The sequence below is a fragment of the Pipistrellus hanaki genome, assembly GCF_964339955.1.
Source record: "Pipistrellus hanaki genome assembly, chromosome: 4".
Taxonomy (NCBI): Eukaryota; Metazoa; Chordata; class Mammalia; order Chiroptera; family Vespertilionidae; genus Pipistrellus; species Pipistrellus hanaki.
Window position 1 is genome coordinate 100,224,821 of NC_140506.1, and position 20,576 is coordinate 100,245,396.

A 20,576-nucleotide genomic window follows, 5' to 3' on the forward strand; every position below is an offset into this window, starting at 1 on the left:
CACTTTCTCATGTTTGAAATGCTCCATCGCGAAAGCACGTTCAGCAGCGCCTTTTAGAACCCCTGGCCTGGTGCTCCCAGAGCACCTGACGGAGCCTCTCTTGTGGGGTCATTTCCTTAGGAAGCACTCTGACGTGACAGGAGCATGGAGGGTCCTGCCTCCTGTGGGGCTCTTTCCTCCCACAGCCCCCGGGGACCCCTGCTGACCCCCGGCCCCCGGGGACCCCTGCTGACCCCCGGCCCCCGGCGACCCCTGCTGACCCCCGGCCCCCGGGGACCCCTGCTGACCCCCGGCCCCCGGGCACCCCTGCTGACCCCTGGCCCCCAGGGACCCCTGCTGACCCCCGGCCCCCGGGGACCCCTGCTGACCCCCGGCCCCCGGGCACCCCTGCTGACCCCCGGCCCCCGGGCACCCCTGCTGACCCCCGGCCCCCGGGCACCCCTGCTGACCCCCGGCCCCCGGGGACCCCTGCTGACCCACGGCCCCCGGGCACCCCTGCTGACCCCGGCCCCGCCCCTGCTGACCCACAGCCCCCGGGGACCCCTGCTGACCCCCGGCCCCCGGGCACCCCTGCTGACCCCCGGGGACCCCTGCTGACCCCGGCCCCCAGGGACCCCTGCTGACCCCCGGCCCCGCCCCTGCTGACCCCCGGCCCCCGGGGACCCGGCTCTGCCCACGGCCCCCGGGGACCCGGCTCTGCCCATCTCCCTCTTTATCCGAATGGCCAGGTGTCCAGTTCGCCTCTCTGGAGAGTGACTTAAGTGACAGGATTTGTTTCTTCATGGGGGAGCCAGAGGGCCACTCAAGGTGTGGCAGGGCCGGCTCCCTCCACAGGCCCTGGGGAGGGTCCTTCCCGCCTCTGCCAGCCTCTGGGGGCCCCGGCTTCCTGGGCTTGTGGCTGAGTCACTTCCTCCTCTGCCTCATCTTCCCATGCCGCTCTGCCTGGGAATCCCCTGGCCCTGCTAAAGACGCTGGGACTGGACGTGGGGCCACCAGGGCCGCGCTGCCCTCCCCTCAGGGTCCTTGGTCACATGCGCAAAGAGGTTCCCCAGACAAGGGCCCGTGCACAGGCCCTGACTGAGCCCGACCCTGCGAGGCGACAGATGAAGGCTGAGGAGGTGCCCTGGCCTGAGCCCTGCAGGAGAGCGGGACACCGGGCACAGGGCAGCGGGCAGCGGGCACAAGGCACCGGGCATCGGGCACCGGGCACAAGGCACGGGGCATCGGGCACAAGGCACCGGGCATCGGGCACCGGGCACAAGGCACCGGGCACAAGGCACCGGGCATCGGGCACAAGGCACCGGGCATCGGGCACCGGGCACAAGGCACCGGGCACCGGGCACCGGGCACAAGGCACTGGGCATCGGGCACAAGACACCGGCAGCGGGCAGCGGGCACCGGGCACAAGGCACCGGGCACCGGGCACAAGGCACCGGGCACCGGGCACAAGGCACCGGGCACAAGGCACCGGGCACAAGGCACCAGGCACAAGGCACCAGGCATCGGGCACCGGGCACAAGGCACCGGGCACAAGGCACCGGGCACCGGGCACCGGGCACAAGGCACCGGGCATCGGGCACAAGGCACCGGGCATCGGGCATCGGGCACCGGGCACAAGGCACCGGGCACCGGGCACCGGGCACAAGGCACTGGGCATCGGGCACAAGACACCGGCAGCGGGCAGCGGGCACTGGGCACAAGGCACCGGGCATCGGGCACCGGGCACCGGGCACCGGGCATCGGGCACAAGGCACCGGGCATCGGGCACCGGGCACAAGGCACCGGGCAGCGGGCAGCGGGCACCGGGCAGGCTGCGCTCCAGCTGCTGCTGTTTCTTTCAGGAACTTCACCTCCCTCTTCCACCCTGACTATGGCAACTGCTACATCTTCAACTGGGGCATGGCTGAGCAGGCGCTGCCCTCGTCCAACCCCGGAGTGGAGTTCGGTAAGTCTCACTCCTGCCGGCCAGACCCGAGGCTTTAACCTCCCACCACGTGGCCGAAGACCAGGCTGCCGTCAGGCGTTGAAGGACAGGATCTGGGAGGCAGCTGGGCCTGAGGAAGAGGGCCGCCGCGGGGGAGGGGGGTCGGGGGCTCAGCTGTTCCTGCCCCCGGAGCCTGGGGCAGCCACGCCATTTCCATTGGCTAATGAGCAGGACAAGGGGGGTGGGAAGCGCTGGGCCCTGCCCCATGGGACCCAGGCTCCCAGGCAGGCTGAGGAGGTGCCTGGCCTGGGCCCTGCGGGAGAGCGGGTCTCCCACGGGGTGGGGTGGCCGGGCACCGGAAGGAGCACGGGGCTGACTGTGAGGCGTGGTGGCCGCGGTGCCCGGTGGCCTGCCGTGTGGGCGGGGAGCCGGGGAGCCCAGGAGAGGCGGGGGCGGGACCAGGGTGGCTGGAGAAGACGAGGCAGCGGGGGGCCCCGGCGGGGGGCACGGGCAGCGGGCGGCAGGCCCCTGCAGCAGCCTCGGCCCTCCCTCAGGCCTGAAGCTGATCCTGGACCTGGGCCAGGAGGACTACGTGCCCTTCCTCACGTCCACGGCCGGCGCCCGGCTGCTGCTGCACGAGCAGCGGTCCTACCCCTTCGTCAAGGAGGAGGGCATCTACGCCATGTCCGGGACGGAGACGTCCATCGGGGTGCTGGTGGTACGCGGCCCAGGGACACGGGGGGAGGGGGCAGCCGCCCTGCTGGCCCCACTCCGGGCCTCTGCCAGCGGCCTTCCCTGGTGGTCCTCTTGCCTGCCCTCGGCTCTGCCCCAGGGCAGCCGAGCTCCCGGGAGGACAGCACCCCGGCACCCGCTGGGCCACTGCCCCCACCCCCTGGCAGAGTGTAGGGCACCTGCGGAGCGGCCGGCAGGGCAGGGGGCCTCCTGGGTGACCAGGTCCCCACCAACACCCGCTCTGACTCAGGACAAGCTGGAGCGCAAGGGCAAGCCCTACAGCCAGTGCACAGCGAACGGCTCCGACGTGCCCGTCCACAACCTGTACCGCGGCTACAACACCTCCTACTCCATCCAGGTAGCGTGCGGCCTCCTCCCGCCCTGGCCCGGCCGCCTGCTCGGGGCCTAAGGCTGCGGGGCCCTGGCCTGGCGGGGCTGGCTGTGCTGGGTTTGTGGCACGTTGGGGTGGTTTCGTGGATTTAGTGGTACCCGGGGCTGTAGAGCCAGTCCAGTCCCTGGTTCTCACCAGGCCCCGGGGGTGCCCACCTGCCATGCCCCCCGGGGAGGCCCAGGGCTGTCAGGGTCTCCCTCTGGGGCCCTGAGAACCGTGTGTGTCTGAGCTAAGACTTCGCATGTGTTACATCATCATCTGGTCCTTCCAGCACCCCTGAGGGGGTGGTACACTCAGCAGCTGTTAAGTATTACGGGCTGTTCAGTTATTGTGTGAACTAGTGCTAATAGCAGGCTGATCACGTGCCAGGCGGCACTGCCAAGTTCTTTACACATCCGATCACTCAATCCGCACAGCAGCCTAACGCAGCCGCCGTTACTAGGAGCCCCGGGCTGGGTGAGCGCACGCCTCGCCTGTCTCTGGCCTAAAGCCCTGCTGCAGCCGGGGCTGCTGTCTGCTCTGATCCCCAGGGTCAGCCTGGGAGGCGGGCCAGACCGTCCCAGTGACGGGGACAGACCAGTAAATCTTCGCAAAGATGACAAAAGTACCCGCTGGCTGGCACTCCTCCCCCTCAGTCTGCCTTGGCAGATAAGGAAACTGAGGCATAGCAAGGGGGAACCGGTGCCCGCCTCCATGTCTGAGTGCGCCAGCAGGGGTGGTCTCCCTTCTGCGCGGTCACAGGGAGCTGACCTCCCCCGTGGCCCATGCAGCTGGCCTCACCCCCCTCCGCCCACAGGCCTGGCCACCTCCTCCACGAGGCATTCGCTCTGCCCATGGCCTCTTTTCAGAAAACCTTCAGCTCCTTTCAATGCAATAGCACCCGTGGCAGAGACCGTGGCAAAGACCAGGCCACCTGTGCCAACACCAGGCTCTTCCCAAAGCCAGAGCCCTCGTCACCCTGCCCGCCCCCAGCTGCTCTGAGGGGGGGAACCCGCTGCAGACACAGGGGTCTCTGCGGGTGCCCCTGGGCTGGACCGGGCCACCCGGCAATCTTCACATCCCACCGCTGGAGCCCAGGCTCCCGCACCCCGGCCGGCAGTCCGAGCGGAAGGCCAGGAGCACCGTCCCTTCAGGCTGCCCTCTGGGCCGCCTGCTAAAGGGCCCAGGAGGCCGCGGGGCCTTGTGACCAGAGCTGCAGCCAATGTCCGCCCTGCTGTCCTCGCCGCCCCTCCGGGGTGGGAGGCCCTCCCTGACCCCAGCTCCCTGGGCCGCCCCCGGGCCGGGGGGCACCATGGTCATCGCAGCCTCTGCCCCCCCAGGCCTGTATCCGCTCCTGCTTCCAAGAACACATGATCCGGAACTGCAGCTGCGGCCACTACCTGTACCCCCTGCCCCCCGGGGAGAAGTACTGCAGCAGCCGGGACTTCCCCGACTGGGGTGAGAGGCCCCACCGAGCCGGACCCGAACCCGAACCCAGGCCCGCCCCAAAGGCCCTGCTGCCAGGGAGGCAGTCCCTGCTCGCAGGACCTGCTGCACCGGGCCTGCTCCGCACAGGCATAGACACAGCCCCTGCCTGGCACCCCTCCCCTCCGCACCCCTCCCCTTCCCTCCCGCACCCTCCCCTCCACACCCCTCTCCTCCTCACCCCTCCCCTCCTCACCCCTCCCCTTCCCTCTACACCCCTCCCCTTTCCTCCACACCCCTCCCCTTCCCTCCCCTCCCCTCCACACTCCTCCCCTTCCCTCCCCTCCCCTCCACACTCCTCCCCTTCCCTCCCCTCCCCTTCCCTCCCCTCCCCTTCCCTCCCCTCCCCTCCCAACCCCTCCCCTCGGCACCCCTCCCTCCACACCCCTCCCCTTCCCTCCCCTCCCCTCCACACCCCTCCCGTTCCCTCCCCTCCCCTTCACACCCCTCCCCTTCCCTCCCCTCCCCTTCCCTCCCCTCCCCTTCACACTCCTCCCCTTCCCTCCCCTCCCCTTCACACCCCTCCCCTTCCCTCCCCTCCCCTCCGCACCCCTCCCCTCCGCACCCCTCCCTTCACACCCCTCCCCTTCCCTCCCCTCCCCTCCACACTCCTCCCCTTCCCTCCCCTCCCCTCCACACCCTTCCCCTCCACACCCCTCCCCTTCCCTCCCCTCCCCTCCACACCCCTCCCCTCCACACCCCTCCCCTCCACACCCCTCCCCTTCCCTCCCCTCCCCTTCACACCCCTCCCCTTCCCTCCCCTCCCCTCCTCACCCCTCCCCTCCGCACCCCTCCCCTCCACACCCCTCCCCTCCACACCCCTCCCCTTCCCTCCCCTCCCCTCCACACCCCTCCCCTCCACACCCCTCCCCTTCCCTCCCCTCCCCTCCACACCCCTCCCCTCCACACCCCTCCCCTTCCCTCCCCTCCCCTTCACACCCCTCCCCTTCCCTCCCCTCCCCTCCGCACCCCTCCCCTCCGCACCCCTCCCTTCACACCCCTCCCCTTCCCTCCCCTCCCCTCCACACTACTCCCCTTCCCTCCCCTCCCCTTCACACCCCTCCCCTCCACACCCCTCCCCTCCACACCCCTCCCCTTCCCTCCCCTCCCCTCCACACCCCTCCCCTCCACACCCCTCCCCTTCCCTCCCCTCCCCTTCACACCCCTCCCCTCCACACCCCTCCCCTTCCCTCCCCTCCCCTTCACACCCCTCCCCTCCACACCCCTCCCCTCCACACCCCTCCCCTTCCCTCCCCTCCCCTCCACACCCCTCCCCTTCCCTCCCCTCCCCTTCACACCCCTCCCCTTCCCTCCCCTCCCCTCCGCACCCCTCCCCTCCACACCCCTCCCCTTCCCTCCCCTCCCCTCCTCACCCCTCCCCTCCACACCCCTCCCCTCCTCACCCCTCCCCTCCACACCCCTCCCCTCCACACCCCTCCCCTTCCCTCCCCTCCCCTTCACACCCCTCCCCTTCCCTCCCCTCCCCTCCTCACCCCTCCCCTCCACACCCCTCCCCTCCACACCCCTCCCCTTCCCTCCCCTCCCCTCCACACCCCTCCCCTCCACACCCCTCCCCTCCTCACCCCTCCCCTCCGCACCCCTCCCCTCCACACCCCTCCCCTCCACACCCCTCCCCTTCCCTCCCCTCCCCTCCTCACCCCTCCCCTCCACACCCCTCCCCTCCACACCCCTCCCCTTCCCTCCCCTCCCCTCCACACCCCTCCCCTCCACACCCCTCCCCTTCCCTCCCCTCCCCTTCCCTCCCCTCCCCTCCACACCCCTCCCCTCCACACCCCTCCCCTTCCCTCCCCTCCCCTCCACACCCCTCCCCTCCACACCCCTCCCCTTCCCTCCCCTCCCCTTCCCTCCCCTCCCCTTCCCTCCCCTCCCCTCCACACCCCTCCCCTCCACACCCCTCCCCTTCCCTCCCCTCCACTGCACACCCATCCCCTGCACACCCGGTGCATGCACACCTGTGTCTATTTATGTTCCCCACACATGTGTGAAGTGCAGTGGTGTGCTGTGTCCTATGGTGCCGGCAGTTGAGTGTGTAGGACAGCAGCCTGTGCACTGGTTGCTGCCTTCACGTGTGCCAGCCTCAGCTCTGTCCCCGTCAGGCTGCTCTGTCCCCTCAGGGAGCTCTGTCCCGTCAGGGAGCTGTGTCCCCTCAGGGAGCTGTGTCCCCTCAGGGAGCCGTGTCCCCTCAGGGAGCCGTGTCCCCTCAGGGAGCCGTGTCCCCTCAGGGAGCTGTGTCCCCTCAGGGAGCCGTGTCCCCTCAGGGAGCCGTGTCCCCTCAGGGAGCTGTGTCCCCTCAGGGACCTCTGTCCCCTCAGGGAGCCGTGTCCCCTCAGGGAGCCGTGTCCCCTCAGGGAGCCGTGTCCCCTCAGGGAGCCGTGTCCCCTCAGGGAGCTCTGTCCCCTCAGAGACCTCTGTCCCCTCAGGGAGCCGTGTCCCCTCAGGGAGCCGTGTCCCCTCAGGGAGCCGTGTCCCCTCAGGGAGCCGTGTCCCCTCAGGGAGCTGTGACCCTCAGGGAGCCGTGTCCCCTCAGGGAGCTGTGTCCCCTCAGGGAGCTGTGTCCCCTCAGGGAGTGTGTCCCCTCAGGGAGCTGTGACCCTCAGGGAGCCGTGTCCCCTCAGGGAGCCGTGTCCCCTCAGGGAGCTCTGTCCCCTCAGGGAGCTCTGTCCCCTCAGGGAGCCGTGTCCCCTCAGGGAGCCGTGTCCCCTCAGGGAGCTGTGTCCCCCTCAGGGAGCCGTGTCCCCTCAGGGAGCCGTGTCCCCTCAGGGAGTGTGTCCCCTCAGGGAGTGTGTCCCCTCATGGAGCTGTGTCCCCTCAGGGAGCCGTGTCCTCTCAGGGAGCTCTGTCCCCTCAGGGAGCTCTGTCCCCTCAGGGAGCTCTGTCCCCTCAGGGAGCCGTGTCCCCTCAGGGAGCTCTGTCCCCTCAGGGAGCCGTGTCCCCCTCAGGGAGCCGTGTCCCCTCAGGGAGCCGTGTCCCCTCAGGGAGCCGTGTCCCCTCAGGGAGCTCTGTCCCCTCAGGGAGCTGTGTCCCCTCAGGGAGCCGTGTCCTCTCAGGGAGCTGTGTCCCCTCAGGGAGCTGTGTCCCCTCAGGGAGCCATGTCCCCTCAGGGAGCTCTGTCCCCTCAGGGAGCTCTGTCCCCTCAGGGAGCTGTGTCCCCTCAGGGAGCTGTGTCCCCTCAGGGAGTGTGTCCCCTCATGGAGCTGTGTCCCCTCAGGGAGCTGTGTCCCCCTCAGGGAGCTGTGTCCCCTCAGGGAGCTCTGTCCCCTCAGGGAGCTCTGTCCCCTTAGGGAGCTGTGTCCCCTCATGGAGCTGTGTCCCCTCAGGGAGCTGTGTCCCCTCAGGGAGCCGTGTCCCCTCAGGGAGCCGTGTCCCCTCAGGGAGCTGTGTCCCCTCAGGGACCTCTGTCCCCTCAGGGAGTGTGTCCCCTCAGGGAGCCGTGTCCCCTCAGGGAGCCGTGTCCCCTCAGGGAGCCGTGTCCCCTCAGGGAGCTCTGTCCCCTCAGAGACCTCTGTCCCCTCAGGGAGCCGTGTCCCCTCAGGGAGCCGTGTCCCCTCAGGGAGCCGTGTCCCCTCAGGGAGCTGTGACCCTCAGGGAGCCGTGTCCCCTCAGGGAGCTGTGTCCCCTCAGGGAGCTGTGTCCCCTCAGGGAGTGTGTCCCCTCAGGGAGCTGTGACCCTCAGGGAGCCGTGTCCCCTCAGGGAGCCGTGTCCCCTCAGGGAGCTCTGTCCCCTCAGGGAGCTCTGTCCCCTCAGGGAGCCGTGTCCCCTCAGGGAGCCGTGTCCCCTCAGGGAGCTGTGTCCCCCTCAGGGAGCCGTGTCCCCTCAGGGAGCCGTGTCCCCTCAGGGAGTGTGTCCCCTCAGGGAGTGTGTCCCCTCATGGAGCTGTGTCCCCTCAGGGAGCCGTGTCCTCTCAGGGAGCTCTGTCCCCTCAGGGAGCTCTGTCCCCTCAGGGAGCTCTGTCCCCTCAGGGAGCCGTGTCCCCTCAGGGAGCTCTGTCCCCTCAGGGAGCCGTGTCCCCCTCAGGGAGCCGTGTCCCCTCAGGGAGCCGTGTCCCCTCAGGGAGCCGTGTCCCCTCAGGGAGCTCTGTCCCCTCAGGGAGCTGTGTCCCCTCAGGGAGCCGTGTCCTCTCAGGGAGCTGTGTCCCCTCAGGGAGCTGTGTCCCCTCAGGGAGCCATGTCCCCTCAGGGAGCTCTGTCCCCTCAGGGAGCTCTGTCCCCTCAGGGAGCTGTGTCCCCTCAGGGAGCTGTGTCCCCTCAGGGAGTGTGTCCCCTCATGGAGCTGTGTCCCCTCAGGGAGCTGTGTCCCCCTCAGGGAGCTGTGTCCCCTCAGGGAGCTCTGTCCCCTCAGGGAGCTCTGTCCCCTTAGGGAGCTGTGTCCCCTCATGGAGCTGTGTCCCCTCAGGAAGCTGTGTCCCCCTCAGGGAGCTCTGTCCCCTCAGGGAGTGTGTCCCCTCATGGAGCTGTGTCCCCTCAGGGAGCTGTGTCCCCCTCAGGGAGCTCTGTCCCCTCAGGGAGCTCTGTCCCCTCAGGGAGCTCTGTCCCCTTAGGGAGCTGTGTCCCCTCATGGAGCTGTGTCCCCTCAGGGAGCTGTGTCCCCCTCAGGGAGCTCTGTCCCCTCAGGGAGCTCTGTCCCCTCAGGGAGTGTGTCCCCTCATGGAGCTGTGTCCCCTCAGGGAGCTGTGTCCCCCTCAGGGAGCTCTGTCCCCTCAGGGAGCTCTGTCCCCTCAGGGAGCTCTGTCCCCCTCAGGGAGCTCTGTCCCCTCAGGGAGCTGTGACCCTCAGGGAGCTGTGTCCCCTCAGGGAGCTGTGTCCCCCTCAGGGAGCCGTGTCCCCTCAGGGAGCTGTGTCTCCCTCAGGGAGCCGTGTCCCCTCAGGGAGCCGTGTCCCCTCATGGAGCTGTGTCCCCCTCAGGGAGCCGTGTCCCCTCAGGGAGCCGTGTCCCCTCAGGGAGCCGTGTCCCCTCAGGGAGCTCTGTCCCTCAGGGAGCTCTGTCCCCTCAGGGAGCCGTGTCCCCTCAGGGAGCCCTGTCCCCTCAGGGAGCCGTGTCCCCTCAGGGAGCTGTGTCCCTCAGGGAGCTGTGTCCCCTCATGGAGCTCTGTCCCCTCAGGGAGCCGTGTCCCCTCAGGGAGCCGTGTCCCCTCAGGGAGCTCTGTCCCCTCAGGGAGCTCTGTCCCCTCAGGGAGCTGTGTCCCCTCAGGGAGCTGTGTCCCCTCAGGGAGCTCTGTCCCCTCAGGGAGCTCTGTCCCCTCAGGGAGCCGTGTCCCCTCAGGGAGCCCTGTCCCCTCAGGGAGCCGTGTCCCCTCAGGGAGCCGTGTCCCCTCAGGGAGCCGTGTCCCCTCAGGGAGCCGTGTCCCCTCAGGGAGCTCTGTCCCCTCAGGGAGCTGTGTCCCCTCAGGGAGCCGTGTCCCCTCAGGGAGCCGTGTCCCCCTCAGGGAGCCGTGTCCCCTCAGGGAGCTGTGTCCCCTCAGGGAGCTCTGTCCCCTCAGGGAGCTGTGTCCCCCTCAGGGAGTGTGTCCCCTCAGGGAGCTGTGTCCCCTCAGGGAGCCGTGTCCCCCTCAGGGAGCTGTGACCCTCAGGGAGCTGTGTCCCCTCAGGGAGCCGTGTCCCCTCAGGGAGCCGTGTCCCCTCAGGGAGCCGTGTCCCCTCAGGGAGCCGTGTCCCCTCAGGGAGCCGTGTCCCGTCAGGGAGCCGTGTCCCCTCAGGGAGCTCTGTCCCCTCAGGGAGCCGTGTCCCCTCAGGGAGCCGTGTCCCGTCAGGGAGCCGTGTCCCCTCAGGGAGCTCTGTCCCCTCAGGGAGCCGTGTCCCCTCAGGGAGTGTGTCCCCTCAGGGAGCTGTGTCCCCTCAGGGAGCTCTGTCCCCTCAGGGAGCTGTGTCCCCTCAGGGAGCTCTGTCCCCTCAGGGAGCTGTGTCCCCTCAGGGAGCTCTGTCCCCTCAGGGAGCTCTGTCCCCTCAGGGAGCTGTGTCCCCTCAGGGAGCTCTGTCCCCTCAGGGAGCTCTGTCCCCTCAGGGAGCTCTGTCCCCTCAGGGAGCCGTGTCCCCTCAGGGAGCTGTGTCCCCTCAGGGAGCTGTGTCCCCTCAGGGAGCTGTGTCCCCTCAGGGAGCTCTGTCCCCTCAGGGAGCTGTGTCCCCTCAGGGAGCTCTGTCCCCTCAGGGAGCTCTGTCCCCTCAGGGAGCTGTGTCCCCTCAGGGAGCTCTGTCCCCTCAGGGAGCTCTGTCCCCTCAGGGAGCTGTGTCCCCTCAGGGAGCTCTGTCCCCTCAGGGAGCCGTGTCCCCTCAGGGAGCCGTGTCCCCTCAGGGAGCCCTGTCCCCTCAGGGAGCCCTGTCCCCTCAGGGAGCTGTGACCCTGAGGGAGCCGTGTCCCCCTCATGGAGCTGTGTCCCCTCAGGGTGCTGTGTCCCCTCAGGGAGCCGTGTCCCCTCAGGGAGCTCTGTCCCCTCAGGGAGCCGTGTCCCCTCAGGGAGCCGTGTCCCCTCAGGAAGCTGTGTCCCCCTCAGGGAGCTCTGTCCCCTCAGGGAGCTCTGTCCCCTCAGGGAGCTCTGTCCCCTCAGGGAGCCGTGTCCCCTCAGGGAGCCGTGTCCCCTCAGGGAGCTCTGTCCCCTCAGGGAGCTCTGTCCCCTCAGGGAGCTCTGTCCCCTCAGGGAGCCGTGTCCCCTCAGGGAGCCGTGTCCCCTCAGGGAGCCGTGTCCCCTCAGGGAGCTCTGTCCCCTCAGGGAGCTCTGTCCCCTCAGGGAGCTCTGTCCCCTCAGGGAGCCGTGTCCCCTCAGGGAGCCGTGTCCCCTCAGGGAGCTCTGTCCCCTCAGGGAGCTGTGTCCCCTCAGGGAGCTCTGTCCCCTCAGGGAGCTGTGTCCCCTCAGGGAGCTCTGTCCCCTCAGGGAGCTGTGTCCCCGTCAGGCCGCTCTTGAGGCTCAGCTCTCTGGGGGTGCAGGCAGGCGCACAGGAGGGCGGTGACCTCCCACATCTGACAGCTGAGGCCACAGGAAAGGAACCCAGGCCAGAGCTGATCCTGCAGCCCAGGGTCCCAGCACCTCAGGGTGTGGATGGCAGGGTCCAAGCACCTCAGGGTGGGGATGGCAGGGTCCCAGCACCTCAGGGTGGGGATGGCAGGGTCCAAGCACCTCAGGGTGGGGATGGCAGGGTCCCAGCACCTCAGGGTGGGGATGGCAGGGTCCCAGCATCTCAGGGTGAGGACGGAGGCGGGAGAGCACAGCGGGAAGTGCTCAGAGCGGCCTCTCCCTGTCAGTCTACTGCTACTCTCAGCTGCGCAGGAGCCCGGCCCAGAGGGAGACCTGCATCGGCATGTGCAAGGAGTCCTGCAAGTGAGTGCCAGGCGCTGCCGTGCGCAGTGCGGGCACTGCGGGGGAGGGCGGTGCGGGCACTGCGGGGGCGGGGCGGGGCGGTGCGGGCACTGCGGGGGCGGGCGGTGCGGGGCGGGCACTGCGGGGGAGGGCGGTGCGGGCACTGCGGGGGCGGGGCGGTGCGGGGGGCGGGGTGGGCACTGCGGGGGCGGGCGGTGCGGGCACTGCGGGGGAGGGCGGTGCGGGCACTGCGGGGGCGGGCGGGGCGGGCACTGCGGGGGCGGGCGGGGCGGGCACTGCGGGGCAGCACAGCCACCCGGCTGCCTTCTCTCTTCCAGTGACACCCAGTACAAGATGACCATCTCCATGGCTGACTGGCCTTCAGAGGCCTCTGAGGTGAGAGGGTGGAGGGGCCGAGCTCCTGGCTCCCACCTTTGGGGGACCTGCAGGCTGCTTGGAGCTTCAGACAGGGAGCTCCTGTCCCCCCTCCCCCCTCCTCCACTCCCAGCACTGTGCAGCGAGCCACAGAGTCCTGTGTTCTGGCAGCGCCTGCATTCTGGCCGAGCCCACAGAATAAGACCGTGCACAGTAGGGTGCGGATTGCAGCAAGTAAGCCAGGGAGAGCCTCCGGACGGTCAGAGAAGGCTCCCTGGAAGGCGATGGAGCAGAGGATGAAGCTGAGCCAGCGTGGGACCAGGCGGAGGGGCAGCAGGAGGGCGGGCAGAGGAGGCTAGCCTCTGGGGGAAGAGTCTGGAGCCCCGAGACCTCCTCCCCTGACAGCAGCCACGTCCCCTGCTGCTCTCCCCGAGCCCACGGGTCCCGGGAGCTTCAGCCGCTAGGCGGCCCTGGCTGGGAGGGTGCTGCAGGCCCCATTTTTTCCAGCTGCTTTCTTGGGTTGCAGGACTGGATTTTCCACGTCTTATCTCAGGAGCGGGACCAAAGTACCAACATCACCTTGAGCAGGTAAGCCTGGGTGTGGGCAGGGCTGGAAGGCAGAAAAGGGCCTCGGGAGAGGAGTCTGGACACAGGCAGCTCCTCAGACCCCTTCTCACTCTGATCAGACCTGGGAGTGAGCCTGGAGAAGGACGCATTGGGAGTGAGAGAGAGCCAGTCAAGGGGACTCAGAGTGTTCCACTCCCAAAGGAGAGCTTGTTCCTCCATCTACCACCTCTTCATACACCCATCCACCTGCCTCCATCCTCCCAGTCTCCTACCCACTCACCCACCCATCCACCATCCATCCATCCATCCATCCTCCATCCTTCCAGTCTTCTATCCTCCCATCCACCCATCCATCCTCCATCCTTCCAGTTTCCTACCCACCCACCCATCCATGCATCCATCCACCCATCCACCTGTCCTCCATTCACCTACCCATCCATCCACCCGTCCACCTGTCCTCCCGTCCTCCATCCTTCCAGGCTCTTACCCACCCATCCATCCACCCATCTACACATCCATCCACCTACCTACCCGTCCTCCATCCTTCCAGTTTCCTACCCACCCACCCACTCACCCACCCATCCATCCACCCATCTACACATCAATCCACCCAACCACCCATCTATGCATCCATACATCCTTCTATCTATCCACCCATCCATCCTTCCATCCATCCACCCATCCATCCTTCCACCCGTCCCCTATCTGGCCAATCTTCTACCATCCATCTATCCATCCATCCCCCTGTCCTCTATCCTTCCAGTCTTCTATCCATCCATCCATCCTTCCACCTGTCCTCTATCTGGCCAGTCTTCTACCCACCCATCCATCCATCCCCCTGTCCTCTCTCCTTCCAGTCTTCTACCCATCCATCCATCCTTCCACCCATCCTCTATCTGGCCAGTCTTCTACCATCCATCCATCCATCCATCCATCCCCCTGTCCTCTATCTTTCCAGTCTTCTACCCACCCATCCATCCATCCATCCATCCTTCCACCCATTTTCTATCTGGCAAGTCTTCTATCTATCCATCCATCCATCCATCCATCCATCTCCCTGTCCTCTATCCTTCCAGTCTTCTACCCACCCATCCAGCCACCTGTCCTCCATCCTTCCAGTCTTCCACCTACCCATCCATCCATCCATCCACCCACCCACCCATCCATGCATCCATCCATCCATCCTCCATCCTTTCAGTCTTCTACCCATCCATCCATCCATCCATCCACCCACCCAACCCATCCATGGATTCATCCATCCTTCCAGTCTTCTACCCATCCATCCATCCACCCACCCACCCATCCATGCATCCATTCTCCATCCTTCCAGTCTTCTATCCATCCATCCATCCATCCATCCGTCCGTCTCCATCCATCCATCCATCCATCCGTCTCCACTCCCAAAGGAGAGCTTTTCCTCCATCTGCCACCTCTTCATACACCCATCTATCCATCCACTCATCCATCCATCCATCCATCCATTCATCCATCCATCCATCACCCATCTATTATTCCACTCACCCATCCTCCACTCACCCATCCATCTTTCTATTCATACAACACAAACATGCACTGAGCACAGAAAAGACACAAGGTGCATATACATCAGGAAACCTGAATCTAGGTGGAGTCTGTGCCAGCCCCTCCCTGTGGGAGCAGTGAGAAGGAGCTTCTATCACCTGGAGAGATAAGGGCGGTCTGTAGAGGGAGGTGGTACTGGAGCTAACCCTCTAAGGAGCATAAGGATGGTTCAGAAAAGTAAGGCCCGGATGTGAGAGAGCTCAGTCTTTCTGGGGGCCATCAGGTATGAGGGCAGCCCACGTGGCCAATCTTCTCTGCCCCAGGTTTCCTGACAGGGCAAGGTTAGGGCGGACTCTCTGCAGCATCTACTGTATCTGGGCTGGGCCCTTGGGGGTGGGAGGGGAGCTCTCAGGGGCTGACTTGGGCCGGAGTATCCCTTAGGAAGCTGGTTGAGAAACAGGCCCACAGGATGGGCACTGGGCAAAGAAGCCTTTTGTGACTCCAGGCTCAGAGGGGCCCTCGGGGGATTGTCCTGTGCCAAGCTCAAGCAGAGGAGGGCTGGGCAGCTATGTGTGTATACCAGCCCCTGTTGCCTCCTGCAGGAAGGGAATTGTCAAGCTAAACATCTACTTCCAAGAATTCAACTATCGTACCATTGAGGAGTCAGCAGCTAATAACGTGAGTTTGGGGCTCCTGACCCCTTTGCCCTGCGGGCGTGTCAGGAGGGTCCCCAGCCCCACAGAAGCATTAGGAAGGAAGGTCTCTAAGTAATTGTTCCCCTGGGCTGAGATGGTCTCCCTGCCCCCTTCCCAGTCAACCACCCAGCTCACAGGACCCAGGAGGCTGGGGGCCAGGCAGGACCTTGTGGCCGGCCCCCACCTCTGCCAGGCTCTCAGCCCCTGCCCCCCACAGATCGTCTGGTTGCTCTCGAACCTGGGCGGCCAGTTTGGCTTCTGGATGGGGGGCTCGGTGCTGTGCCTCATCGAGTTCGCCGAGATCGTCATCGACTTCCTGTGGATCACCGTCATCAGGCTGGTGGCCTTCTCCAAGAGCCTGCGGCAGAGGCGGGCCCAGGCGCGCTACGCCGGTCCCCCGCCCACCGTGGCCGAGCTGGTGGAGGCTCACACCAACTTTGCCTTCCACCCTGACACGGCCAGCCATGGCCCCAACCCCGAGGCCTATCCCCATGAGCAGACACTGCCCATCCCAGGCACCCCGCCCCCCAACTATGACTCCCTGCGTCTGCAGCCACTGGACATCATTGAGTCTGACAGTGAGGGTGATGCCATCTAGGCCTTGCCCTGCCCCTGCCCACCCTGGGAAGCCCTAGAACTTGGACCTAAGGAGCAGAGACCAGGGCCCAAGGCCTCATTCCATCGTGCCCTCTCCAAAGGGCCAACACTAGGTGTCCAGTCAAGTCTGTCTCTTGCAGAAAGGCCAACAGTCCCCAGTCCCCAGGCCAAGGTGCTGTCAGGGTTGGGGAATTGGTGGGTTTCTGCCCACCCCCAACCTCGAACCAGGCTCTGAGACCGGAGGACACCTTCCCCTGGGGGCAGGCCGCTTCCCTCCAGCCAGTCGGCATCTGCTCCAGAGCTGTGCCTCGGGCACACCGCCCCCAGAACCTGCGCCTTCCTCCCTGGTGGCTGGCCTCCGGGGTGGGATCGCTGAGGCAGTGGTTGTGCAGAGCAGGAGAGCATCAGGCAGGGGCGGGGGTGGCTGCCAGGTGGCACGTGTTTTATTCTTGAAAATAAAAGTAGAAATCACCGTGTGGAGCCATGTTCTTCGTCGGATGGGGCGGTGGAAACATCGGACACATCTTGGGGGCGGAAGGACATCCTGCTGGCCTGAGAGCAAGGCCTGGCCAAGGAGAGGCCCCAAGCAGGTGGCTTCTGAGCCCCTTTCCAGATGTCCCGAAGCAGCGGCCTGAGGACTTTGGGTGTAAGACCACCCAGGTCACTCGCTTGGGTTATAAGGACAGTGCAGGAGGAGGGGAAGCACTCGGCTGGCTCAGGCTCCAGCAGCTCCAGGGACTGTTCTGGCCCAGCTTTCCGGAGGCTGTGCTCACAGTGCGGCCCAACAGGCCGCGCCGAGGCGCCAGCAGCAGGGAGAGCGCCCCCTCCCCGGCGGCCACGCGCGCCAGGCTGCCCTCGCTGGCCCTGCCTCTGACCACCGGTGCGTTAGCGGGAGAGGCTGCGTGAACCGCTCAGACCTGCCCACGCTGAGGCCCGCTGGCCCCAGGGGGTCAGGGGTGCGGGCAAAATACAGGCAGCCAAGTGAAACATGAATGTCAGATAAACAACGAGTTCATTTGTTAGTAGAAATATGTCTATATAATATTTGGGGTATTTATACTAATAACTCACTGGCTTTTCTGGAGTTCAAATTGAACTGCTCACATCCTGTAGTTCTGATTGCTAAATATGGCAACCTCTGCGGCTCCCCACCGAGGTCAGGGAGCCGCTACCGAAGGAGAAGGGTCCAGCGGGAGCAACAGCTGCACTGCAGGCTGGAGTCACAGCTCTCAGGAAGGAACTGCCATGCTGGCTGCTACGAAGACTTATTATTGCAGCAGTGGTTGCTGGCACCACACTCGCCATCATCAGTCGCTATTTCACAGTGGTTATATTGTATCAAGCTCTTACCAATGCCAGGCACCAGGCCACATACTTTATAAGTCTTATTTCATTCAATCCTCATTTTGCAGGTAAATAAGTTGAGACTCAGAGAGGTAAGTAAGGTACCCAAGATCGCTATTACTCTAGTGAGCGATGAAGTGAGACCCCAGCCGCAGCCTCTTGCTGCCAGTGGGCCTGGCAGGGCCTGAGGGCTTTCATGCGTCTTGTCTCCTCTGCTGCCACGGGCACATAGAGCAAAACGCACTAGTTCCTTTGCTCACAAGCTGTTGTAAGTTAAAACGGGAACACATGGGCCACAGCTGGACACCTCTGCTTCCTGCCCCGCCCCCCCCGCCCCCCCAGTGGCTGCGGGAGATGGCCTGCCAGGACAAGGACCAGGGAAGGGTCAGGTCGGAGACTGGGCCTGCTCGGCTGGACACTGGATCGGTGCCCGAGCCCACCATCTGATACTGTTCCTGAGAAAAACCAACTCCTACTGTGTGAGTCACTCCAGATACATTCTTCTGGCTCCTGTAGACGAGAGCACTCAACAGGTATGAAGCTCCCGGCAAACAACAGAACTCAGCCTGCCAGTTTTAAAGGAAAAGCCGGTCCTCGTCAGAGGCCCGAGGCCCTTCACACCCGCTGGGGGCCGGTGGGCGCTGTGCCCGCTCTTTGTCAGGCCTGTCCTTGGGGTCTCAGGGTTGCCCGCCCATCTCGCCCTGGGCTGCCGCCCGCCCGATGCCCTCCTGCTCCCTAGTATCTAAAAGCATCTTCTCTGCTGCTCACCTGCCGATCCCCCTCCCTTTCTCACTGCCGTCCCCAATGCACAGCACCCAGGGCTCCCTGGATCTCCGGCAGAGAAAGGAAAGAGCGTTCTTCCATTTCCCTGTATTTATTAATTCCATTTTCCAGATCGGGTCATTTTAAAAAATCACCTGAAAATACCTCTCTAATAAATAAACCTCTAATTTACAATGTTTTTTTTTTTGAGGGGGGGGGGGTGGTAATCACAAATGAAAGTCTTTTTAAAATCAACTCTGCCCAATCCGGGCAGTTTTAGAGTAAAGCCGTTCTGGAGGGCTGCCCGGCCCCGGCCGCAGGCCCGCCTCCTCGGGCCGGGAGGGTCAGTAGTCCACGCTCCGCATGGCGGCCACGGTGGCGGCGAGGCGCCGGGGCAGGCCTTTGCTGACCTGCCTGTAGTCCTCGGGCTTGGTTTTCAGGAGCGTCCCGACGTGCTGGAGGGTGCGGGAGGGCTGCAGGCCCAGGGCGTCCATCACGTTGACCAGGTAGTCTGTGGGGGGGGACAGACAGACTCAGCACAGGCAGGACAGGCCCACAAGGCCTCCCGGGGCCCCCTCGAGTAATGAATGGACACTGTCCACCCTCCAAATGCTGGGGTCCACTCTGCCCTCAGCAAGAGGCCTGGACTCTGAGGGTTTTCCTGGCTGAGCTGGGCCCGGTCCCGCTCCCATCTGCGGCCCAGCTGGTGTCCATCGGGCTGCGTGCTTGGAGGACGGAATGGGACAGTGGCCCTGGAGGCCGCCTGATGTGCTTGGGTGACAGTAACGTGCTGCCTTTCTCCTCCTTCCCGGGTGGAGGCAGACCTCCGGGGCCTTCCGCGAGCTCTCAGTTCCCTTTCCTGCAGGGAGGGCTGGAGACAGCACCGCCAGGTCCTCCCTGCTCCCCGACAGGCGGGAGCCCAGGCAGGTGGCCTCTTCCCGTGGCTCCTTCTGAGGCCCAGCTCAGCCCGGGCGGCTGGCTGAGGTCTGCTCAGGGGAAGTGCTTCCCAGGCGGTGGGCCCCAGTCCGGCACCTGCGTTCTGCAAGCTTGTCCCCACAGCTGAGCTCCCCTTGCCGGAGCCAGGGGCTGCGAATGAGCCCAGGCCCGCCGTGACCTTCTGTTTGGCCAGCAGAGTGGCTCAAGGCTTGTTTCTGTTAACACCGAGTCTGAACGTCTTCAAGGGGCCGTGTGCTACCACAGACCTCACCCATCCCTTCCGTGCCACAGCTTGAGCGTCAGGACACAGGCTCTGTCCACAGCCCACCTCCTAGCACTCCAGCCAGCACGGAAGGAGGCATGGATGACCAGGAGGGAGCAATAATGTGAACTGAAGTCTAGCGCAAGCCCAAGCTCAGCTCGCCCTCTATCTGCTGGTTCTCTGCTCGGTGCCCTTGCTGCACTGGCATGGCAAGGTGCTGCCTCCCCAAGCAGCTGCTGAGCTCACTGCCACGGGCACAGCTAAGGGCCCGGAACGCTGGGCTCCAGGCCGGGCCCCCACCGGCTGCTCTGGGCCCAGGGGAAGCCTCACTTGTAGCTCTTCTTCAGCAAAACAAGAGGCTGGTTGGGCCCTGTGCCATCAGATCAGAGCCCTGCTGGGCCTACCACCCTGGGCCCTGAGCGCCAGCTACCCCAGGCAAGCCAGAGGGATGACACCGAGACTGGACACTCCCTGCCGCTGCCCACAGCTTGAACCTCAGCACCACCTGCATGGCGGGCGCCAGCAGGAGCAGGTGGGCACACGCCTCTCTGCCCGCAGGCAGGCAGCGATCTGGGACTCCAGGTGTCCTCATTACACAACCACCCTGAGCCTCCATTTCCCTGTCAGCACCGTGGGGGCGAGGGGCCTCGCAGGGGAGTTTGAAGATTGCATAAGGCAACGGGCGTGCCTGGTGTGTGGTAACAGCTTAACCAACTCTAGTTTGCGCGAGTTAAATAAAAGGGACAGGCCACGAGGGGAAGGCGGCCAGCCATTCCCTCTCTCACGGAAGCTGCCCTAACGCCTCAGCCTCAGCAGCCGTCAGAACCCCTCTGACACTTCCCAAGTGCAGGTGTGGCTCCGCCCAGACTCGGTCAGACCCTGGGACAGCCTGGAGGAGCGACTGTGTGTGTGAAAGCTTTAGGGCCACATCCGAGCAATGTGGAGACCTGGGAGGAGCCTGGGAGGCTGGGGACCCACCGATGTCAGTGGCCAGCTGCTTGGTGGAGTGCGGGGTGAGCTCAGGGATCTGCAGGATCACGTCGCAGTAGGTCTGCATCGTGGCTCTGGCGATCGAGCCCAGCCAGTTGTCAGCCATGTTGTCCAGCTCGGGCAGTTCATCCCCTGGAAAGGGAAAGAGTCATCAAACACTCCGAGCTGCTCGGGAGAGACCCACTGCAGGCGGTTACACCCATCACCGTGGCGCCCTCGGGGCCACGCAGCCTCAGGGCGGGCAGGAGTGCGAAGAGAGGAGCAGTGAGCAGAGCAGACATGTGCTGAGCAGTGCCACCAACAGAACACACGGGAGAGGGCCTTGCTGACGAAGAAGCACGTGAAGAAGCACGTGAACATGGGATGCAGACAGGCCGGGGAGGACAGTCGGTTTCATCACCCTCTCCCCAGCACGTGCTTTGTGCATGTGCATGCGTGTGCGTGTGCGTGTATGTGTCTGTGTGAAAATTTCTATGAAAAAATGTTCTCTAAATTTTTTAAACTTAAAAGTATATTTAGCAAATAGATAAAAATAAAAAATGCTTATATACTAACCTCACAGCCTTCCATGACTATTACTGACATTTTGGTGTATATATATTTGTTACATACAATAGAGAAATATATTCCTGTAAAACATTTCAGATAACACAGAAGTAGCGTAAAAAGCAAGCACTGCTCCTCCCACTCCCACTGACCCACACACTCT

At 65.1% G+C, this 20,576-nt stretch overlaps 2 protein-coding genes across 6 annotated transcripts in view; one reads left to right on the forward strand and one right to left on the reverse strand.

Moving 5' to 3' along the window:
• The window catches only part of SCNN1B (sodium channel epithelial 1 subunit beta), a 47,841-nt gene extending 31,267 nt beyond the window's left edge, over positions 1-16,574 (forward strand). Inside the window, exons 6-14 of the mRNA XM_084882733.1 lie at positions 1,842-1,945; positions 2,479-2,642; positions 2,907-3,014; positions 4,367-4,484; positions 11,764-11,839; positions 12,157-12,214; positions 12,720-12,781; positions 14,884-14,959; positions 15,194-16,574. Of these exons, the coding sequence (XP_084738859.1) occupies positions 1,842-1,945; positions 2,479-2,642; positions 2,907-3,014; positions 4,367-4,484; positions 11,764-11,839; positions 12,157-12,214; positions 12,720-12,781; positions 14,884-14,959; positions 15,194-15,574 (1,147 nt within the window). The 3' untranslated portion in view covers positions 15,575-16,574. The remainder of the gene's footprint in view (positions 1-1,841; positions 1,946-2,478; positions 2,643-2,906; positions 3,015-4,366; positions 4,485-11,763; positions 11,840-12,156; positions 12,215-12,719; positions 12,782-14,883; positions 14,960-15,193) is intronic.
• A 1,198-nt stretch (positions 16,575-17,772) lies between these two features.
• Positions 17,773-20,576, reverse strand: part of COG7 (component of oligomeric golgi complex 7) — a 55,746-nt gene continuing 52,942 nt past the window's right edge. For all 5 annotated transcript variants that reach the window (XM_084882716.1, XM_084882720.1, XM_084882717.1 and 2 more), the window contains 2 exons: positions 19,856-19,999; positions 17,773-18,190 (listed from right to left, as the gene is read on the reverse strand). In XM_084882716.1, coding sequence (XP_084738842.1) covers positions 18,024-18,190; positions 19,856-19,999 — 311 coding nt within the window. In that variant the 3' untranslated portion in view covers positions 17,773-18,023. The remainder of the gene's footprint in view (positions 18,191-19,855; positions 20,000-20,576) is intronic.